The sequence below is a fragment of the Pungitius pungitius genome, chromosome 16 (assembly GCF_949316345.1).
Source record: "Pungitius pungitius chromosome 16, fPunPun2.1, whole genome shotgun sequence".
Lineage (NCBI taxonomy): Eukaryota > Metazoa > Chordata > Actinopteri > Perciformes > Gasterosteidae > Pungitius > Pungitius pungitius.
Window position 1 is genome coordinate 8038588 of NC_084915.1, and position 19714 is coordinate 8058301.

Genomic DNA, 19714 nt, shown 5'->3' on the forward strand with positions numbered 1-19714 from the left:
GTGATGATGCACAGCAGTAGGCATGCACCTACTGTGCACTCCATTACCCATAACACGTCCAGTATGTCGGAATAATAAAAATAAAAAAAATCTGCATTTCCCAATGCGGAATGTTTCAAGTGCAATGTGTCGAAATACCAGGATGTGCTCCAGGCTCGGGCCGCATTCTGCAGTGTGCAAGTCTGCTCTACTGGCTGCTCGCAACCGCAACGATCAGGTGATTTTTCAAAGTATGACAACGGTTAGCACGTTAAAACATCTAAAAGATCAGACAAGTATACACATTTGTTCACACACACGACTTCCTGGGCACCCGCAGGAACAGGAAATAGGGGACGGGCCGATTAGCGCCGTCAATTGGGCGATAAGTAGAACCCTCACGAGATCACCCATCTGCCTACAAACATCATACACTCTTATACACATCGTTACAGTTATTATTACACAATAAGTCTGTAAAAGATTCAGAGAACATTTGGGGCATTGTGTATTTATTTTTTTTACCTCAAATGTTTCCAAAAACAAGACTTCAGTTCTTGATGCTGAAGTTGCAAAGACTGGCAACCACATGTTGAACAGGAGAGGACACTGAATACATTTTATTTTCTACAGTCCTACAAAAGTCTCGTCGTGCATTTGGTCTTTTAGATACTGATCATTTTGTCAAGAATGTTGATTTGCTCCATCGCACGGAAATGTAAATGGATACACGGCACAGAATGCACGTTGGTGTGCACGTCTTAATCCCAGGAAACAAATCAGTAAACTCAGACCTCGCCGTTGATTTGAACGGTTTGAGTTGTATCATTTGAACGTCTTTAAACTTGATGCGAAACAAAATCATTATATAACAAAGGGTCAAAATTCAGAGCAGCCTTACCTCTCCTGAATGTTTTGCCTGAGTTGAGACTGCACACCTACGAATAAAAAGACTGAAAAAGAACATTTCTTCATCGGCACACTTGCAAAAATCCCTCTGTAACCTTTATTGGTTCATTCATTACACTTATTTGGATTTTAAAAAGCATAAATGATGCTTCTGTTCTCTCATGGGATTCGCTAAAACAAATGACAGTTAAACAGAAGACACAGCGAGGACACACAAACTGTTGGGTGTCCTTGGTCCTTCCTCCAGTCCGTGGGGTAAGGACGGCTCACTATTTGTAGAGAAGTGACACCTCACTTGGGGTATTTGACAAACTGACACTCAGAGATACAGAGTGTCCAACTCAGCTTGTCAAATACACTAAGTGGGGGGCCTGATCCCGCAAGGTCACCGATGGCTCTGTGGAATAAACGGACAGGACTCCGGTGTCCAACCCAACAACATCATCAAAGACTCCAAAAAACAGAGACGAGAAGTCTTTTGTGCACAAAACTTTCAAAAAGTAGGCGCCAATCTGTTACCTGAGGTCCGGGCTGTCTTGTTTTTTTGATGTCGCAGCAGCCGGGTGAGACGGCGACGCTCCTCTCTCCCTCGCAAGGGTTCACAGTGATGACTCGGTGAACGAGACAATTCGTTTGACCATCGAGTCTGACGCTGCAAAGAGGAAGTCAAAACAAGGAAGATAACTGCAGCGGAGCTAGCTCTCAGGAAATGTGGGGAAATAAAGTGTCAACATGTTACGGTTGTGAAATGCTGTTGGGGGGCTTTCGTGGCTCGCGCCTTTAGAGATAATGGTGTGCTGAGCGTGCTCACAGACCTGCATGAATATAGCTGCTTAGGAGACAAAAACACAAGCATTAATGCCAATGTCCTATTTCGCTTAAATTTCCATCCAAAGCATCCTTCGCTGGGTGTCCCACTCCTTCCTGCATCAGCAGATTGGTGGTTCAGTTCATCCAGTCATTTCATTATGTCGTAGTCCTGGACTTCAGAGGCACAAAACTGTCAAAGTTGTCACTGTTACTTTTCACTTGTACACGGAAAGACATATACATTTCTTCTACAACGGCTGCACAAGGCTTCATAACTTCCTCATTTCACTCTGGACTGATGCACCATGACGAATCACTCACTGCCCCCCCCCCCCCCCCCCCCCTGTCCCCCCCGCACTCCCCTCTGCATCTACAACATCCTCACTGCCCCCCCCCCTCCTCTGCATCTACAACATCCTTGCCACCCAATGTGACTCAACATTGAGTTTTTGGAATAGCAACCACTCAAAGTGGGGGAGGGAGTGGACCGTTGTTCTTGCGGACGCTCTTTAGATCTATTTGCAGCAGCAGGCAGAAGTCTACGTGCATAAAGTAAGGAAACAAACTGATGAACCCAGAGATTTGTGAAGCAACCAGGGTGGGGGAGGGTGGGGGGGGAGCAGCTCAGACAAAACTTGATACATGACCCTACGGATCTTTGTACAAAAATAGGAAGCAACTACGCTGCGTTACCACATTGAGATAGATGGTCATGCAAATGAAAGGTCAAACAGTTGTTGTCCACACATGTACATCAACGGGGCGCCTACCTGACCCAGCTCTCCGCTCATGAACCAGCCGCACTAAAGATGGACGTTTGCAGCACGCAGCGTCATGTGATTCGTGCAGGAAAATGAACAGAGCAATGATTCGCATGTTGTTTTACGGCGCTGATTCTGAGCAGCTTGAGCTCACCTGTGTCTAGAGGACTCCAGGCAGCACAGGTGTGCGTGTGGCTCCTCCCACAGACATGGCAACGATGGAAAGCTTAGTCAACAGCAGTGTGTTGTGTATTGTGATATGGCATAGTATAGCATAGCATAGCATAGGCAGGGCCAGGTTATTTGTGTAGAGTATGTCAGGAACAATTCAATTCAAAGTGCTTTACACAAAACCATTACGCATCAAAACATGTACATTGCAGAAATGTAGAGGAAGTCTTACTTCTGCTAAAGTTTCCACGGTTACGGCCTGAAGCTCTTTTTGATTCCCAGGACTGTTAAACCTTAACTGGACTGTTTTTTAGATTCCCAGAAGCAATCTTCTACCCTTCAGCTCCCGGGACTAATCAGGGTCAATTAAAGGCGGCAGCAAAACTGAAAAGTCTTCAGTATTTGAAGCAACTTTCTGGGAGTTTGTTTCAGATACTTTATGTGGAGCAGAAAAACTGCACGCTGCTCCTCCATATTTGGTTCAGACTTTGGGAACAGAGAGGAGACCCGTCCCAGACGACCTGGGGGTCAGACGTGTATTTTGTTTCTAAAGCATTCGGGCCTTTATGAAACCAACTGTCCATTCTTTGTTGGGCAGGAAGAAGTGATGTGATGATGCTGTCCTTTTCAGACAGAAGTCCTCTGATCCTTGATATCTATCCTGCCACAGAGCAGGGCACATTACTTCTCTGTTTTTGAATGCCACATTACATAGAGACCAACGTAACATAAGTGTGATAGCATAATGCTGCCCCAATGCAACGTTATGCTATCACACACTTAATACTCAACTAGCCATATTCATATATACATATTTAAGTCAGCCCCTTTCAAAGTACCTTTTGTTTACTCCTTAACTGTACAGAGTGGGCACTTTTGGTGCCGTATCGTGAGTGCCGTGAGTCCTCGGTGCTTTGAAAGGATGAATAATTCCAGTCATTAAACAAAACTGCCCCGTATATAATATTTAGAAGTAAGAATAGGGTATTATGGTGAAGGACACGGAGGGCTTGTTGTTAAGACTTCTGACAACTTGAAGAAGAATGAAGCAAGATAAGCTATTCAGAGTGATCCTGTGAAAGACTGAGGTATATACTGTGAGTCTCGTTCAGGCAGTAAGACTCACTGCACCTTATCTCTATGTGGCAGCAGCTCGTAGTGTGAACCATTTCAACACCCTTTTCAGGCCACTATTACCACAAATATAGAGGAAGTGGGAGACGAAAACAACTCCCCCTCTCTTTGGTGTTAAGAAAGAGGTGGTTGATTTTTAACTGAATTTCCTATTGCAAAAAAATACCCCAACATTCTCTTGACTACCTTAATGTTTTAGTGAAGTGTATTTATTTCCACGAATGATGTATGTAATACTGTAAAATATTGAGATTCCACAATGAGAGAAGTGCTGTGCACATGCCACCAGACCATCAAAAACAAAATCAGCTGTGGGAGATTTTTGTAAAAAGAAATTTGCTGAGCAATATTTTGATATGTGTGTTCTGGATGTCACGTACAAACGTTTTGTGTAGGTTTCATTATTGAAAACGTATCGCTTGTACGGGTTTAAAAAATAATATTCTAAGAACTTGCTTGGGTAGAACCGGAAAGTCCCGTTTCTTTTAATAGGTAGACATACTACGTGCAGCTGACGTGGCGTTTATATTGGTGACGATCTTGACATCATCGCCCAAATGTTCATCGACGTGACTAAGCCTCCGAATGGTTGCCATGTTGGGCCGGACGGAAGGCTGAGGGAAGGCTGAGGGAAGGTTGAGGGAAGGCTGAGGGAAGGTTGAGGGAAGGCTGAGGGAAGGCTGCCACCGTGTGGCTGACTGAAGGATTGCAGCCACGTGCTCGACAGCAGCTGCGATGGGAACTCCAGGCCATCGGCAGCGTGACCAATGTGTGTTAGACTGAAAGTAAGCATTTGAACAGATTAACCTTCGGCTTGTGTTCGCTTTCTGTTACCTTCTCTTATGTTAACGGGTTGCTTTTGACCCATCTCTTAAATCAAAAACAATTATCTATCATCCATTTTAATATTTTTGGTGTGGGCCTCTGGGCTTTATCTTCATCAGTTGGTGACCCTGCAAGTCACCACCTCAAATGTCTTTGCATTTTTTGTTTTTGTGCAGGTATACTAAACAACAAAGCAAAACGAGAATCCCCTAAAGCTCACATGCTTGGGAGAGGAGCTGGCTGACAGTACACTTATGATTTGAGTTTTGGATCCAATTATTATCGAAACCGACCCTAACAACACAAAGGTCATAATTTCAACAAGAACATTTTATAATTTAGTGAAAACAACTTTTGGTTTTATTTTGTTAAAATAGAAAAAAGCCTTGCAATAAACAAATGAATGTGGTTCATTTATGCATTTAAAACCTAAACCCAAGAGAAAGCTCAAATGAATGGATGATGCATTTAAAGCAATGTGGAGTATAACGCTGCTCATGGGACACGACTGATTTAAGGGGTTTTCAATTACAATGCTAGTTGTAGATAGCAAGGATGTAGTCAGGAAAACAAATAAGTTTAATTTGACTTTTATTCATTGGTGAAAGAAGGACTTGAAGCAGCGACATCTGATGGGGAATCTGGGGAAGGCACTGTCTGTCAATTTACAATATCACGCTTCAACCCTTTTTGATTCAAGACTAAATATTGAACGGCAACGTTTATTACATTTCTTTGTCACGAAACGCTGAGGGATTCGAATGACACTCTATTCTTTAGAAAAGGCTGTCAACTCACGGTGCTTCAGGTAGAACATACAGTACAGTGCAGCATTATAAGAAATATAAGTTATTGTCAAAGGCATGAAAAGGTATCCAAAATAGCAACAACGCATTTGTACATTCCATGGTAAAATAAGTTGACGCAGCAATGGGCGAGAATACTGGATATCAAAATGCATCTAGGTACAAATGACTAAGGTTCATTCAATGAGAGAAAAAACTAAATACAATTTAAAAAATCGAAATTTGCTAAATAGCATCAATAAAGTTTTCAAACCCTCATGTCTAACAATCTGAGGACAAGCAAAACCCTTCACATGCCTGGATCACAAAATGTCAAATAGAAAAGATGGCACAAGGAAGTTGTTTTGGCTTGAGTTAAATGTAATTTAACGGTAATTTGCCTGCATGCAACAGAACTTTGTCACGTTCAGCTTTTTTTATTCAATCCGTGGCTTTGGGGTGTTGCTTGTTCCATCAGCTCACTATCACAGCACTGAGCCGGCCTATCAGTTAACACCAAAATACTCTTTTTAAATTAGGTTTGTTCTGAAAAAAAAACTGTTACTTCTGGAGTTTATAGTACAAAAATATCCTCAGTGGTGTCAGTTTTCCCACCTTACATTGTTCCAACACTTCTAAAAAATCCAAATCACAAAATACTCAAAATTAAATACAGTTATCCAAACGCATGCATTGGAGTCGGTCTTGACTCATTGTGATAAGGTAAACTATGGTTTTCCAGTGCATGTTTAAGGAAAATATTCTATTACGCACATTAAATCCTATGAAGATTTTGTAGAAGGAAAGTTCTCATCTGTGAATAAAACAAATGAGTGAAAAAGTTTGTTCAAACTGCAACTTTTGCCCTGTGGTGTGACAACTACAGTGTGATTCCATAAGCTGAACTGATTATATCAATGCAAAAATGTATATACTTTCATTATCCAAACGCCTCATTGCAAACAAGCAGAATCGTAAAAAGCAGAGGAACAACACTAACTGTTAAAGGGAACAGTAAAAAACTTCAAATATCAAGTTTCTTTTATTTATTGAATGCTGAATTGACTAGATGATGGCACTGAATGACACAACAACATTGACACTAAAGCCTTGAAAGGAAAACTGAGTTGAAAGCTTTCAGAAATGTAAAAATCAAGACAAAAAAAATGAAATGTATCTTTAATATTGCAGAGTGGGGCGTAAATACTGTGTGATTTCTAACAGTAGGTAGATTCGGAATACACTCAACCTAAACTAAAATTGACTTTGCAAAAAAAAGTAATACTGCTCTGTAAATGCTCTTCATGGACAGATGACGGAAAATTTGGTCCAACAATGGGACAAATATTAACGTCCAGATCGCTGAGAAGAACCGTTGCATGTGAACAGCAGAAATATGTCTGCAGGCCCAGTCTTCAATGGGAAATTTGAATAGGTCGGAGTCTTTTATTTGGAAATCATGATGCAAGAACATGACAGAAATATATAAAGAAATTAAAAATGCTTACTCAATGTTTACTGTATACTAATATGCTACACAAAGCCCCCATGAGGAATGAAACTAATAAAATACAGTCAGTCCCTTTTCAACCAGTAACTTGCCTAAATTCAAAGTTAGGAATGGTAAGAAATGGAGTTTTTCCAGATCCTTATTTGTACATCTCGCTGCGCTTGTGCAACCATGTTGTGGATCTGATTTGTTTGGGAGCAGAGGAGACAGCTTGTGTGAGGCAGGACTGCAGTCCAGGGAGAGAGGCACAGCTGTGTGGGCTTTTCCTTTTCCTCTCTTTTTTGCATCGTGCAGACATCACATGCACTCGAACTCGTCAATGCGCTGTTTGGTGTTTCCTGAGCGGATCTGTCTCAGGGTCTTGTACTTATCTCGTCCCGCCTTCATGTTCTCCGCATGGATCATGTCATTCACCGTTTTCTTGCTCTCGTCCCGAGCGTTAGCCAACTCTGAGCTCAAAGCCTGGAAACAGAGTCGGAGCAGTTGTTACCATGACACACACAACCCCTGAATGCTTTCTTATGTTCTAACCACATGAGTTTAAAACTTAACAAGCCTTCTATAATTAATCTGTTGCTCTTTATCTTGCTCTCTTCTTTATTGAAGAGAAGTGGAGTCTCATTGGAGACTTTACTGTGTCCCAACTGTCAATGCCTACTTGCCCTTCTACACTGGAGGAAGGGCGGCAGCAACACCTAACTAACTAACCCTCTCCCTGCAGTATGTTTTACTTATTTCAAAAATATGTGAGAGAAAAAGTGCTTTAAAATGCTGCAGTGTGCCGTATTAGATACAAATTTAGCTCTATCGTCTCATTCGCGATCTACGGGCCATGACTTACGAGTAGATGTTTCTGCAGGCGCTCGTTCTTCTCCGCCTCGGTCATGCGCTCCTCCTCGCTGCGGTCCTTGAACGTGACGTCCGACGCAAACTCGGCGCTGGCCTCGGCGCTGCTCTCGTCGTTCTCATCATGCTCGTTGAGCGGCTCCTGGACGTGAGCGACCATCACCTTGTTGCGGAGCTCCTCTTTGGTCTTCTCCAGGTCCTCCTGCACCGTGGTGGCCTGAGGGAGCAGAGAGCGCCAATGAGAGGAGCGGGGCACAGTCAATGTGTTGGGAGTGCGGACCCGACACAGGGCCAAACACGACCCACTCGTCCCACGGACACATGGAAGATGCTCCGTGACCCAAACGATGAGGCATATCACAACTGGGCACCAAAGATACGACGGGAGTTCCTTGTAGCGAAAGACGGCCATTTTGCCGTGAGCCGCGCTGCCCATGAAGAAGAAGCAAATGGAACAAGTGTCCAGCTGTGAGCTTTTACCCCTCCCCCACCACACAGAGACTTGAGGAATGTCCTGCAGATGAAACCAGCTATCTGCGCTGCTACGGAAGCGGCAGATATTTTGCTTTGTGTAAAAACTCAACATGTCAACAGTTCAAATGTTTAGCAGCGTCATCTCCTTTGTACTTTCATTTTCAGCATCTTTAACCCCATTCGACTATAATCACAGGAAAAATACTGGTCACTATTGAAAAAAAAATGTTTTAAAAAGCCGCCGTACCTTCTCTTGCCACTGCACGGCTTCCTCTTCCTTCTTCTTCTTGGCATCCTCCAGAAGGGAAATCTTGGAAGTCAAATCAGCCAACTCGGTCGCCTGAAAAGAAAGTTTTCCATTAGTTTTTCTTGATAATGATGTTTGAGGCACTGGAGCAATCATTGAGTTGTGGTTGACCGACCAGGTGTTCTTGGTTCTTCATCTGGCTCTCTGACTGCTGCAGCAGCGCCTGCTTGGCGTCCTCAGCGCCCTTCAGGTCAGCCTCCAAACGCTCAGCCTCCTCCTGAGCTCTCTTCCTCTCCAGCTCCAATTCCAGGGCCCTCTGCGTCTGCTCCTCCAGCTCTGTGCACACACATTCACACGCACAGAGAAGCACCAAAGGTCAGCGCTAAAGGTCAGCACTGTGTGAGGGGAAAACAACGCAGTCAGCATTCCCCGCAGTACGACGTGCAGGCTTCTCCACCGGGTCACCCACCCTGTTGGGCTTTTTTCGTTTGCTCCTCGATCTGCTTTAACCTCTCCATTAGTTCTTCCTTTTCTTTTTCAATCTTCTCCTTCTCCTTTTCTGCAACTTCTCTTTTCCTCTTTTCGTTCTCCAGCAGAGCTCTGATGGAAACAGAAACAGTGCATCAGGGCGGACTGGAGTAAGCAGGTCATCATATAATTCTCAGGGCATTTGAAAGTAGTAGTAGCCTACACCTCCATAAACACATGTCAGGTGCATTTTGAAAAGAGTCTCTTACCTCTCCATCTTCTTGTGATTCTTCTCCTCCCGAGCCTGAGCCTTCATCTGCTGCACTTCGATGGTGTCTGGTTTGCGGCGGCGGATGTACAGCTCGTGGTTACCCATGCACAGAGCCAGAATACGCTTGTTGATGCGCAGTCTCGGAGCGTAGAACACAAAGTCCTAAAACAGCAAAAATAGGGATGCGGGAGGTTAAAAGCGATGCACAGACTGAGGATTTATCGACGGTTCAGAAGCTGCTGTTATAAAGATTTTAACATACGGGGGCTTTTTTGTCAATTGGCTTAATGACAAACTTCTTGTCATTAAAGGAAATGTTCCGGATTTCACTCCAAGGAAATCCAATTTTGGGAGTCATTCTGTTGAAGACAATGCAAAAAAACTGTCAGGTGCATGCAAATCCTGCTCAACATGGACATGGATTGTTGCGGATTTGCTTACTTGTCATTTTGTTCATAGATGTTGAGCCCCAGAGCGTCCACTCCCAAAAACAGCTCTGTTCCTTTCTTGTTCTTGATGTTGAAGTAATTGACTCCGTACATCTCCAGATCTTGAGCGATCTTCAAATACTCCATCATTGACTCCTCTCTGTGGACAAATAAGAAGTGAAGTTTAACCAGTGCTACAGAGAGTTGGAGGCACATGGTAGTTTATGCTCAGGAGACTAAGAAGGAATGCCGGCGAGAAGACCAAAACAATCATTAAAGATTCACGGTCCCATCGTGGGGAGATAGATTGGGTCGAGTAGTCTGTGACAATCAGATTCTGTGGTATTATCTCAAAATATCCTCTAGAAATGCCATTTTGTCAGCAGTTACCTCATCATGCTCTTGTGTTCTTCGTGCCACACTTGGATCCTCTCCTCCCACTGGTCCTTGTTGAGTTTGTGCTGGTCCAGAACTCTGTGCAGATGAGACATCATAGAGTGTCAGAAGCCACGCCCTAACGCACGCCCCTCTGATGCTGACTGCACGCCGACATGTGCCTGTGTTACCTCTGAGGGAGCAGCTGTTCACCGGACAGATAGCCGGGCGTGTTGACTTCCTTGTTGTAGTCGGCATACTTGGCCTGCACCGCGTAGGAGGCCAGGAGGACCGCAGTCTCTGGAGGGCAGTAGATGTCGTCATTTAAGATGCCCTCCTTCACCTGCAGGAAGAACAGCCGCTGCGTGGCGTCCTGGATTAACTCCTCGGTCACATCCTCCGGGAAGAACTTGGCGCGGAACTTAAACAGCAGTGGGCTTTCCTTCCTCACATCCTGGGCTGTCACCTAGAATAAAGTGGGACACGGATGAGGGGTTGGAGGTTACGTTTCTGTAAATACAAATCTTGTGCTAGACACTCAAAAAAACAACAACTGAGGATCTCACCTTCTTGTTGAGCTTGAGCCATGTGGAGAAACCCTTTGTATCCTGGTATTGGAGTCCAAAGTACCAAACCTCTCTCAGCCCGATGGTCTTAACCACCTGAAAACAGGAAATCAGAAGATACTTCTGTGACTACAACCAAATACCACCACAGTGAACAGTGAAGCCCAGGGGGCGTCGCCATGCCGCTGTATGATTGATGCCTGTTTCATTCAAATAATTTGTAGGTTGGATTTAAGAACATCGTAATGAGATTTAAAATAGAAACATACCCTAGATGGTTTCTAGAATAAAGCATATACACTTATAATATAACTATAATGTTGTGTTTATCTAAATTATTCCAACCCCCAAAAAGTAACAAATTCTACAATTTATGTTTCCAAATGACATTTTTCATACCTGGTCAAAGAGCTGCTTTCCTGTTGTATTTGGCTGAATGGCGAATTCCAGTTCAGCATCCATCGTGGTGACTCTTACACTTATCTGAGGACGGAAGTGCATTAAAAAAACGATAAATAAATAAATTTATCATTCTTAGCATTATAGACTCTTTAAACTGTCAATATTCATTAAACAGGTTGATTTAGGTTTTTTAATGACTAGCCAAGCGGAAGAATCTGTCTCAAAGAACATTAAGAAAGTCCCTTTATGCCGAACTTAAAACAATGATACATTATATATTGAATTAATGTTTGGTCCCTAGTGCTTTTATGAAGAGAATAAGAATGATCAGAATGTTAGTGTTCTATGCTGCTCTCAGTATAGAACTTATCTACAGGAAGTAACCACATCCTCTAGTGAGGCACCGCCGCTGAGCCCGGAGCTCTCATGAGAGTCGCCAACATCCTGTCATGTATCAAGCAGCCTGTCAGTTAGCCGCTCAGCTGTATGCTAAGCTATCAGCCAGGCTGATGACTGGGTTCGTCCTCTTCAGTTAACGCACTTTGTCGCAGTTGCTTATTCAGCCAGTGAGGGTAGAAAGTTTTGTACGTGTTGCAAAGTGATGCAGAAGAAGTCAAATTAATATATTTAACCTTAAGCCTGCCCTCCCCCCTGCTGTGAGGTCCCCCGGACAATAAATCACTTCTGTACCGAGTAAACCACCCGTGGATGCTCATTCTCATTTGCTCTGTCCTCTTAGAAATGACCAAAAATGCAGCAAGCATGTCTGTTGGGAAATAACTGTGAGGGCTGAGGCCCACGCCTGCCCCGGACAACAATGGTGTGCATTATTTCCCAGTGGCGGGGCTGATTAGGGTTCATTCTTTCCCATTCGCGTCAGCAGGACCCCATTTACTTCTCAGGATACTTGTGCCTCATCTCGCTTCCTGTCATCACCAGCGGCAGAAAGCGACGGAGTGAAACCCACTGTGCAGGCCAACACTGACCTACAGAGATACCACTCTTTAAACGGACATTAAACAGCCCCCACAGTCATCGGTGTTATTAGTGTGTGGATTAGAGTTCACGAAGGGTGTTCATGGGGTTTCAGCACTTTCATTTCCTGCAACAGAACGGCTAATTCTGAAAAAAAAAAGGAACTGAACTCAAACTTCTTCTGCCTGGTTAGGGTGTGTCTCTCATGGCCACAATTCAAAACCACTTAACGCCCCATTATTAGGACATGCCGAAAAACACCCCTCTCAGCCGAGCGCGTCAAGTTTCCATGACCCATTCTCCAATGGGCTTTTAAAAAGCTTTACATTTAGAGGAATAAAAGACCAATTCTGTTACAATGTTTGTAACATGATGACTTGTTGGATCACCTCTATAATGAGAAGCCCTCCACTTCACGGAGCTCTCTGCCCTGCTGCTGCAAGCTCACACGGACATATTTGCGACATTCATGTCAGGGTGGAACTGCCGAGCGTGGAAAAATAACAAAGGGCGCCCCCCTGTTATAATGGTAGGGGAAACACTGGATGAATTAAACAGTGAGAGAGAAAAGTGATAAAAGAATAAACTAGTGAAATTCACAGAACAGAGGGGACTTAAAGCAGTTAAGTGAAGTACAGTCTAGGGCAGACTCTTGACGCCAGTGAGATGCAGGAAAATCTCCTAAAAATATCCCCAGTCTCAACACAGAAAGGGGATTAATCAGTCAGTGACCGCCACCCTGAACATTCCTACGCCAGCGTTATCAGTGTGCCGCTCTCAACCACAGCCAAGACGACACCACTATCTGTTTTAAAGCAAGTGGGAACACACGTGTGGAGCTACAGCCCCATTACGTATGTGGACCACATCTACGCGCACAATACTCTGGTTCATTTTACTTCAACCAACTTTATTTGAGCGGCGCTCTACACCCAGGGGGGGCGGGGGGGGATTCCGGTAGAGTCGTGCTTCTGTGTCACAGCGCCCACGGCAGTCGCACAAGGTCAGCAACTACGCTGAACCTCTCGATAACAAAGGCTCCACCCTGGTTACAGCGGCAAGCCTTCAGCCCACATCTACTGCCACCGGATTCACGGCCTGTCTGAAAGACGAACCCAGATGTTAGAGTTGCAAGAAAATCAAGTCACGCTGCGATCCGAGTCTGGTGGAGCTGCTTAGGTGTTTTAAATGATCATTTTAGCTGTGTCACACCCGACAGCACACAGTTATTAGGTAAAACGTCAAGCTGAATACAAAGTGGGAATGTGGGAAGATGTGACGGGGGTGTTTTGAGACACAGTATAACAGGCCTGTCAGTATGTTAATGTCATGGCTCAAAGCCAATGCTGAAAGGGGAAATCACGTGAAAACAACAAGCATGTTCATATCCTCTAAAGCTCGTATACACATATTACACTCCACTACAGTGCTGTAGCAAATAAGCGCCTTGTTCTCATACTGCCTGTTGTTACCGGATCAGATCAGAAACCCCGCAGCCCGAGAGACCAGTGGACAGGAAGGAGGACAGAGCAGAGGATGAGGTCGCTCTCTACGCAGGGGGCCGTAAACACAAAAGAGCGCAAATAGGGTCCATTCGAACCGGTTCCCACAACCACAGAATAAATCACATCACTGCAAGAATTATAAACAAGTTGGTTGGTTGTTTTTAATAAAAACATAAAGCGTGGGGATACATCGCTGCTTGTTCCTCTCTAGCCATTCACATCCTGCTGGTTGATCCACATAGTCTCCAGTTAACTGCATACGTTAACCCGACTCATCACCAGCCGACACACCGGTCCTTCTTTACCTCACTAATCCTCGTATTTGAGGTGATACCATTCCATGTGACCTTAGCTTTGTTTCCCATTTATTCCGATGACACATTCCCTTCTTTCTGGCCCCTGCACTCGTTTGCCAGCTGTAAGCCTCCTACTGACCAAGTAAGGGCTGGTTTATGCCCAGAGGTTGTTGTTTTTTTTGTTGCCATGTCTGCTTTTGGATCAAAATCAACTGTTATATTGTTACAGCCGTGTACACAGAAATATGTAGACCCGACTAAAAGCTGTAGCTGTAATACTCGTCGGAGTGGATTGTTTTCCAGTATACATTTGATGGACCTCATTTCCTTCACTCCAGAAACAAGACGGATAAAAACCACAGGTTCTTCTGAAGTCATCCACTAGTATGTGGACTATTGCTCATTATAGTGCTTTGCTAATGCTATTCTTTAATTATGTACAGTCTGAACCTTACTGGCTTGAAGGTTGCACTAGACAAATACCTAGAATATTGCATTGTATTATGGTAATAATCTTTGAATGTTATAAAAAAGTAGATTAGAGACAAATAAAAACATAAAATGGACAAGAGGTTTTAGCAACTTTAGCAATAGACAAAAAAGGAGTATACATTAAAGCCAAAAATATAAACTTACTTTTATAAGTATGATTTGTTTTCCACCTCCAAACAGAAAACATGTGTAAAAAAGGTTTGATTGTAGGTTGTCCAAAGGCTCTACCTCTACACACACACTGATAATCTGCTCTGCTATGTGCACTATACAGACTTATTTAATCCCCGACTAGCATACCGCTGGGAGTTTCCATTCAACATTTCTCCACGGTCACTCGTTGAGAGTTTGGTCCAGCTTCAACAGGTAAACAGCACTCGTCAGGATTTCTACATAACGGGCCGTAATGGTGAGTTAGGCTCACGTTTTGTGCAATAACAGTAGGCGGTTTGTTTATCTGTTGACAAAACAGGTGCTGTGTAAATGTTCATGTAATTAACAGTACACCAGACTTGGGCATAGTGAGCAACTGGTTCAAAAAACGTCCTGTCCTTTGCTTAACTTTTACTGAAATGGTTACATTTTTCAAATAGCAAAAGGTTGATAATATGGTAAAGGTTCATTCAGCAGTAAAGTGGAAAAAAGAAAGAAAACTACTTTAAAAGCACATGGTCAGGTTTGAGCACTAAAACCAAACATCATTTTAAAAGGGAAAATCCAAAATGTAAACCTAGATAAAGTGACTAAATGGCACTAGAGTGTAGAATAACAGCGATGAACACAGAGCTACGGAAGGCCCTGTACTTGTAGCAAGCTGTAAAGCAATCTAAAGTGGAGGCCTGCAACGGAGTACTGCGCCCGGCGAAAAGCAGGGGGGAGAATAGCGAGACTGTGAAGTGAAAGTCCTTATAAGGCTGCAGGCAAGAAAATTACCGGAGAGGAACTGATGTAAGAGCAGAAACCTTGAGTCACAATATGGCTTCCTTGGGGAAACTTCAGCGCTGCCAACAGCAGTCGAGCAAATTTGAAAAATGTCTCAATAAAGATTGCTCTTGTCAAACATCAGAGTTTGCTATTGTTAACTAGAAGAGTTATTAAAAAAATAATACTAGAAGTTCATGAAAAAGCTGTTTTAAACTAACCGAAGGAATTTTACTCGAGATGAGATTTCAGATCGGGGAGACAACTTTCTGTGGGTGCAGTTAGCTTTGGATCTGCTGAATCAGCATAAAACTGGATTCTTTCAAACATTGTGTCCACAGCATCCTCATTAAATATTTCATTACTTATTATGGTAACTTTCTGGATACATACATGAAGAGACCAAAATCACTGGTGGTCTCTGTGTAATGTTGAAATATAAGATCTTGTCTAGATAATCGGTGGTCCTTAGTCACTTTGCATTGTCCCTGTTTATTTTTAGAAAATCTGTCTGCTTCCTCTTGACCATCTATGCCGCACACTCCTCGTTTCCTCTGACCTAACCCTTTATCATGTCTGGGCGGAGGCCTCCACGACACGGCTGTAGAGACCGATGTGCTGATGTTAACCGATCAGGCTGCCAAACAGATTTTTTTTACGTCTGTCGGGTCCCCCCAGCTGTTTCTTCGGTAGCGGCTACACATGATACAGACTACCAGTGTTGTACAATGTGATTTGGCACAAAGACAGACACTAAGTGAAGCAAGAAAATGTAAAAGATACCAGTAAACATTGGCAGAGAGAAACGTGAACAACGTTCATGTTGATGAGCTTAGTGTGCGTACAGAGGAGCATTAGAAAGTCCACCAACCACAAACAGGATTTAGACATTATTCACTTATTTGTGAACTTTCAACATTATATTTTTGTTGAAAATAATTCCACTTACAATTTAAAGCAACATTTTTGTGAAGAAATATGCCATTGTTATTTGCCCCAGTAGCAATTTTACTCCTATAGAGTGGCCCTTTTTATTTTAAGAAGCGGATATGATATGGGGACTTCCTTTCAGAAAGACGAGGGTACGTAGCGCTCTTTAAGGGTGCACTTTAGATGCCTGGATGTTATGGCATGTTTTTCAAGTTATCAGCTGGAAGAAAAAAAAAAATACATAGGAAGTAGAAGCAATACGAAAGGAAGAAAGCAGCTTCCACATTTGGTACCATTAGTTCTCCTATTTTTAATTCAGTGCAGGCGTCTAATGCCTCGTCAACAGTGGTGTAGTGGTAATATAATACACACGCACTATGCTCAATTTAAAAAATACACACATTTAGGGATATAATGGATTAAAGCACCTGCACTATGACATCCTGCAATCTCTTACTGTAGCATAGTGTTCCATTTATTGTCAGGGTTAACACGTGAGTATCACAGCTCTAGACCAACCTGTGAATAACAATGATTGCCCACAAATGCGCCCATCTACATGAACTTGTATTTTCAAAAGCATTTTGCTGACTCAAAGCCTGACTCTTCTTTGCCAGAGGCCAAACATAAGAGATGGACCGGAGCCCCATTTGCTCCCCTTCACTTTGAATCGGATGGGGGCACGAGCCGGACACATTGCGCTTTGCCAAATGCTGACTGAATAAAACAAAGAGCCTGGTCCGAGTCCACCGTCACTCCCTTTGTTCAGAGCCAACTGCAGCACAGCTCTATGAAGCCCTGATACCACAGCGCAGGGCAACATTTGGGCCTCTTTTCTTCACAGTGGCAATAATGCACACTGGTTGTTAGGGCCTCCCCCACCGCGCCACCTCCCCGTTTTAGGTTAGCCTCCATTTGCTCCAGATTTCGGGCAGCACAGCTGGCCTCAATGACAGTTCAGATCCTCACGGTTGGACCCCGGGTGAGAGGGAGGCCTAGCTCGTTAGCTCCCGCAGGCCACACTAGTCGGCTTTTGGCAGAGATGTGACTCGAGGTCTCCCCGGGGCGGAGAGAAAGCCGAAACGTAATAACGTGGCGCGCGAAGTTCAGACGCCTCCGTGAAGGATCTGATTTAAGGCGCTAATTTTAATGAACGAACCGGCGGGAGCGCGCACACGCACACGCCTAACGGAAAGTACCCCGAGCAAATCCTAGGATGAGTCCGTGGGTTGTAAAGAGGGTAAAAACGACTCAATTGGTACCGGGTATGCAATTAAGGTTGTTTTAATGTTAATTATTAGGTACTGGTGTGAATAGTACACTTCAATTTCACACTGCGAAGAGGTTAAATTAGCGAGAGAACGACAAACAAAAATAACGCTACGGTAACGTTAGTCTTTAAAAACGATACCGTTAAAAGGGTTTTCACTTACCGTCTTCGGCATCTTTCCTCTCTCCTTGGTTCAGCGTTTATTTAACAAAAAAAAGTTATTAAATCAGACGACCAGCTAGCGAGACCAGCAGGAAACTTTCTCCCATCAAAACAAACCGCTCTTCCCGTCGCGAGGACACCAAAGGTTACTTTTTCGCTTGACTTTCTTTGTTTCGCCTTAAAGTGAAATGGCTCCAGCTCGGTTTCCTGCTAACGGTACTCCTGAAGACCACACCCAGGCCGATGACAGGCCAGCAGCCAGACCGGAGAGAAGAGAGGAGGAGGGAGGGAGGGGGAGAGAGAGGCTTCTGGGCGGCAGACTCCGCCTGCACGGCTGCATCATCATGGCTGCGCTCTCTCTCTCTCTCTCTCTCTCTCTCTCTCTCTCTCTCTCTCTCTCTCTCTCTCTCTCTCTCTCTCTCTCTCTCTCTCTCTCTCTCTCTCTCTCTCTCTCTCTCTCTCTCTCTCGCCATAGTGACCCTCTGAATGTTTAAGAGGTGTCGTCACTAGTAGTTTATTTTAAACACTAAAACATAAGGGAGGTGCTGACACATAATTAAGGGTTTGTTCAGTTAAGGTAACCAACACAAACTGTGATAGGTAATCTTTTTTTAAACTCTTATTCACTTTAACTTTATTCATTTTAAACTAACTCATAGCTTTAGATTACTAACCCATACCATTATATCTGACATATTTTGGTAAGAAATGTTTCCTGATTCCTGATTAGACCGTTCACATGGGGTAGGCCACATGTTTGTAGCATGTAAAGAGTGCTTGTGGTCCAAATGGAGGTTCTCTAATGGCCGTGCATCCACATAAAGGCACTGTGAATCAATAACAACATTCACTCCAGCATTTCCTTTAATATTACTTACAGTAGGTGGACACTTTAAGGTCACTTCACAATTGCACTCGTGCAAAGTTGGTTAAATGAAAGCCTATGGTCCTGATTCTGGGGTATAGATAGTTTTGTTGGTCCCTGTGTAACATGTGGCCAATGTCTGTTCATGGCACAATAGACAGTAGGAATATGATGTGTTGTTACAGTTGTTTTTTGTGCTTATGAAACTGTTTCCATGGCCACTGATGTCCCCGCTGAGGGATGAATATCACCCTGGGAGCTACACTGCCTTCAGGAGAGAAATGTGTCATCACAGAGCGACCCAGATCACTTATAATTGTTTATCTGCGTTGTCAGGGGTTCAACTTTCTCACAAAATGTTCCCTCATCTGACGGTTTTAGCAGACTCACCAAATGAAGCCCAATGACTCATCATAGCCCACCATTTTCCTACAGTAGACCAAAGTATGCACATGTGCATACGGAACTTCCTGCCTCGATGAAACCGAGACTCGATGGTTGACACTGATGCGCTTCTTGTCTTGGCGGCTCAAATCCTCTCCTAATCACACAATGTCCTTGCTGATGATGTCTCAACATCTGCTTCCTTTCGATCATAGTATGTGTGACACCCATGTGTTATTCAAAATGATATCAAATCAAACCAATGCTCAATGTACACTTGCACCATGTGAAAGTAAATGTTTTAAACTCTAAAGGTCACCGACCTGAGAAATTGGAATTCCTGGCGGGAGCGGCTGGTGCTTCGATAATCCCACGGAGACGCCACTGCGTCTACATGCTGACTCATCTTACACTCCGGGGGCAGCATGACCTCCAACAGCCTGAACTCAGTGAGCTGCTAACTGCAGCCCATTTCAGAGGCGAGGTGGTGTCAAATCCCCCAAAATCCAGGCTGATGCCGACCAGGCCTGTGTGTGTGTGTGTGTGTGTTGTAAAGCCTCAGCGATCCTCTTTTCTAACTGTCTATGCAGCCTGCGCTTTATTAAATAAGACAAAATATTTCATTGGTTCAACAGGTTGATTTTAGTGTCTGTTTGTAAAATGAATTAAAGTAGTGAAATGCACTTATTGTAATTTGCTTTGGATAAAAGCGTCAGCTAAATGACATGTAATGTACAAATCATAGCCATCTAATTTGAAGCCATTACACTCTTTAACCAGCAGATTGTGTGCATGTGCTGTGTAACCCGTTGCACATCTACAGTTGCGGTCTACACACACACACACACACACACACACACACACAAACACACTAGAAAGTGAAAGCATGGCCTTGCTTTTACTCGAGAAGAAGTTTAATACAACTCAAGAGGGTTTTAAGTGTTAAAACTTCA

The 19714-nt window shown here is 43.7% G+C and overlaps 1 protein-coding gene across 2 annotated transcripts; it reads right to left on the minus strand.

Moving 5' to 3' along the window:
• Nucleotides 1-4926: 4926 nt before the first annotated feature.
• On the minus strand, nt 4927-17768 carry LOC119215562 (moesin-like). Of its 2 annotated transcripts, XM_037467812.2 has the most exons (13): nt 17514-17768; nt 10959-11042; nt 10560-10655; nt 10185-10459; nt 10009-10092; nt 9632-9778; nt 9453-9549; nt 9189-9352; nt 8921-9051; nt 8627-8787; nt 8452-8544; nt 7726-7947; nt 4927-7346 (listed from the first exon to the last, which is right to left on the minus strand). In XM_037467812.2, exons 1-13 carry the CDS (start codon nt 17523-17525, stop codon nt 7182-7184), a joined length of 1731 nt encoding a protein of 576 aa, XP_037323709.1. In that variant the 5' UTR covers nt 17526-17768; the 3' UTR covers nt 4927-7181. The 2 variants fall into 2 exon arrangements, with proteins under 2 accessions (XP_037323709.1, XP_037323710.1); XM_037467813.2 differs by lacking the exons at nt 10185-10459; nt 10560-10655; nt 17514-17768 and having other exon boundaries at nt 10959-11017.
• Between the last annotated feature and the right edge of the window lie 1946 nt (nt 17769-19714).

What these genes read in the sequence shown, in the direction of transcription:
- LOC119215562 (XM_037467812.2), bottom strand. An exon ending in CAATTGACAAAAAAGCCCCC is followed by an intron (nt 9,353 to 9,452) that starts GTATGTTAAAAT and finishes TTGCTGTTTTAG; the next exon opens with GACTTTGTGTTCTACGCTCC. An exon ending in AACGAAAAAAGCCCAACAGG is followed by an intron (nt 8,788 to 8,920) that starts GTGGGTGACCCG and finishes GTGTGTGCACAG; the next exon opens with AGCTGGAGGAGCAGACGCAG.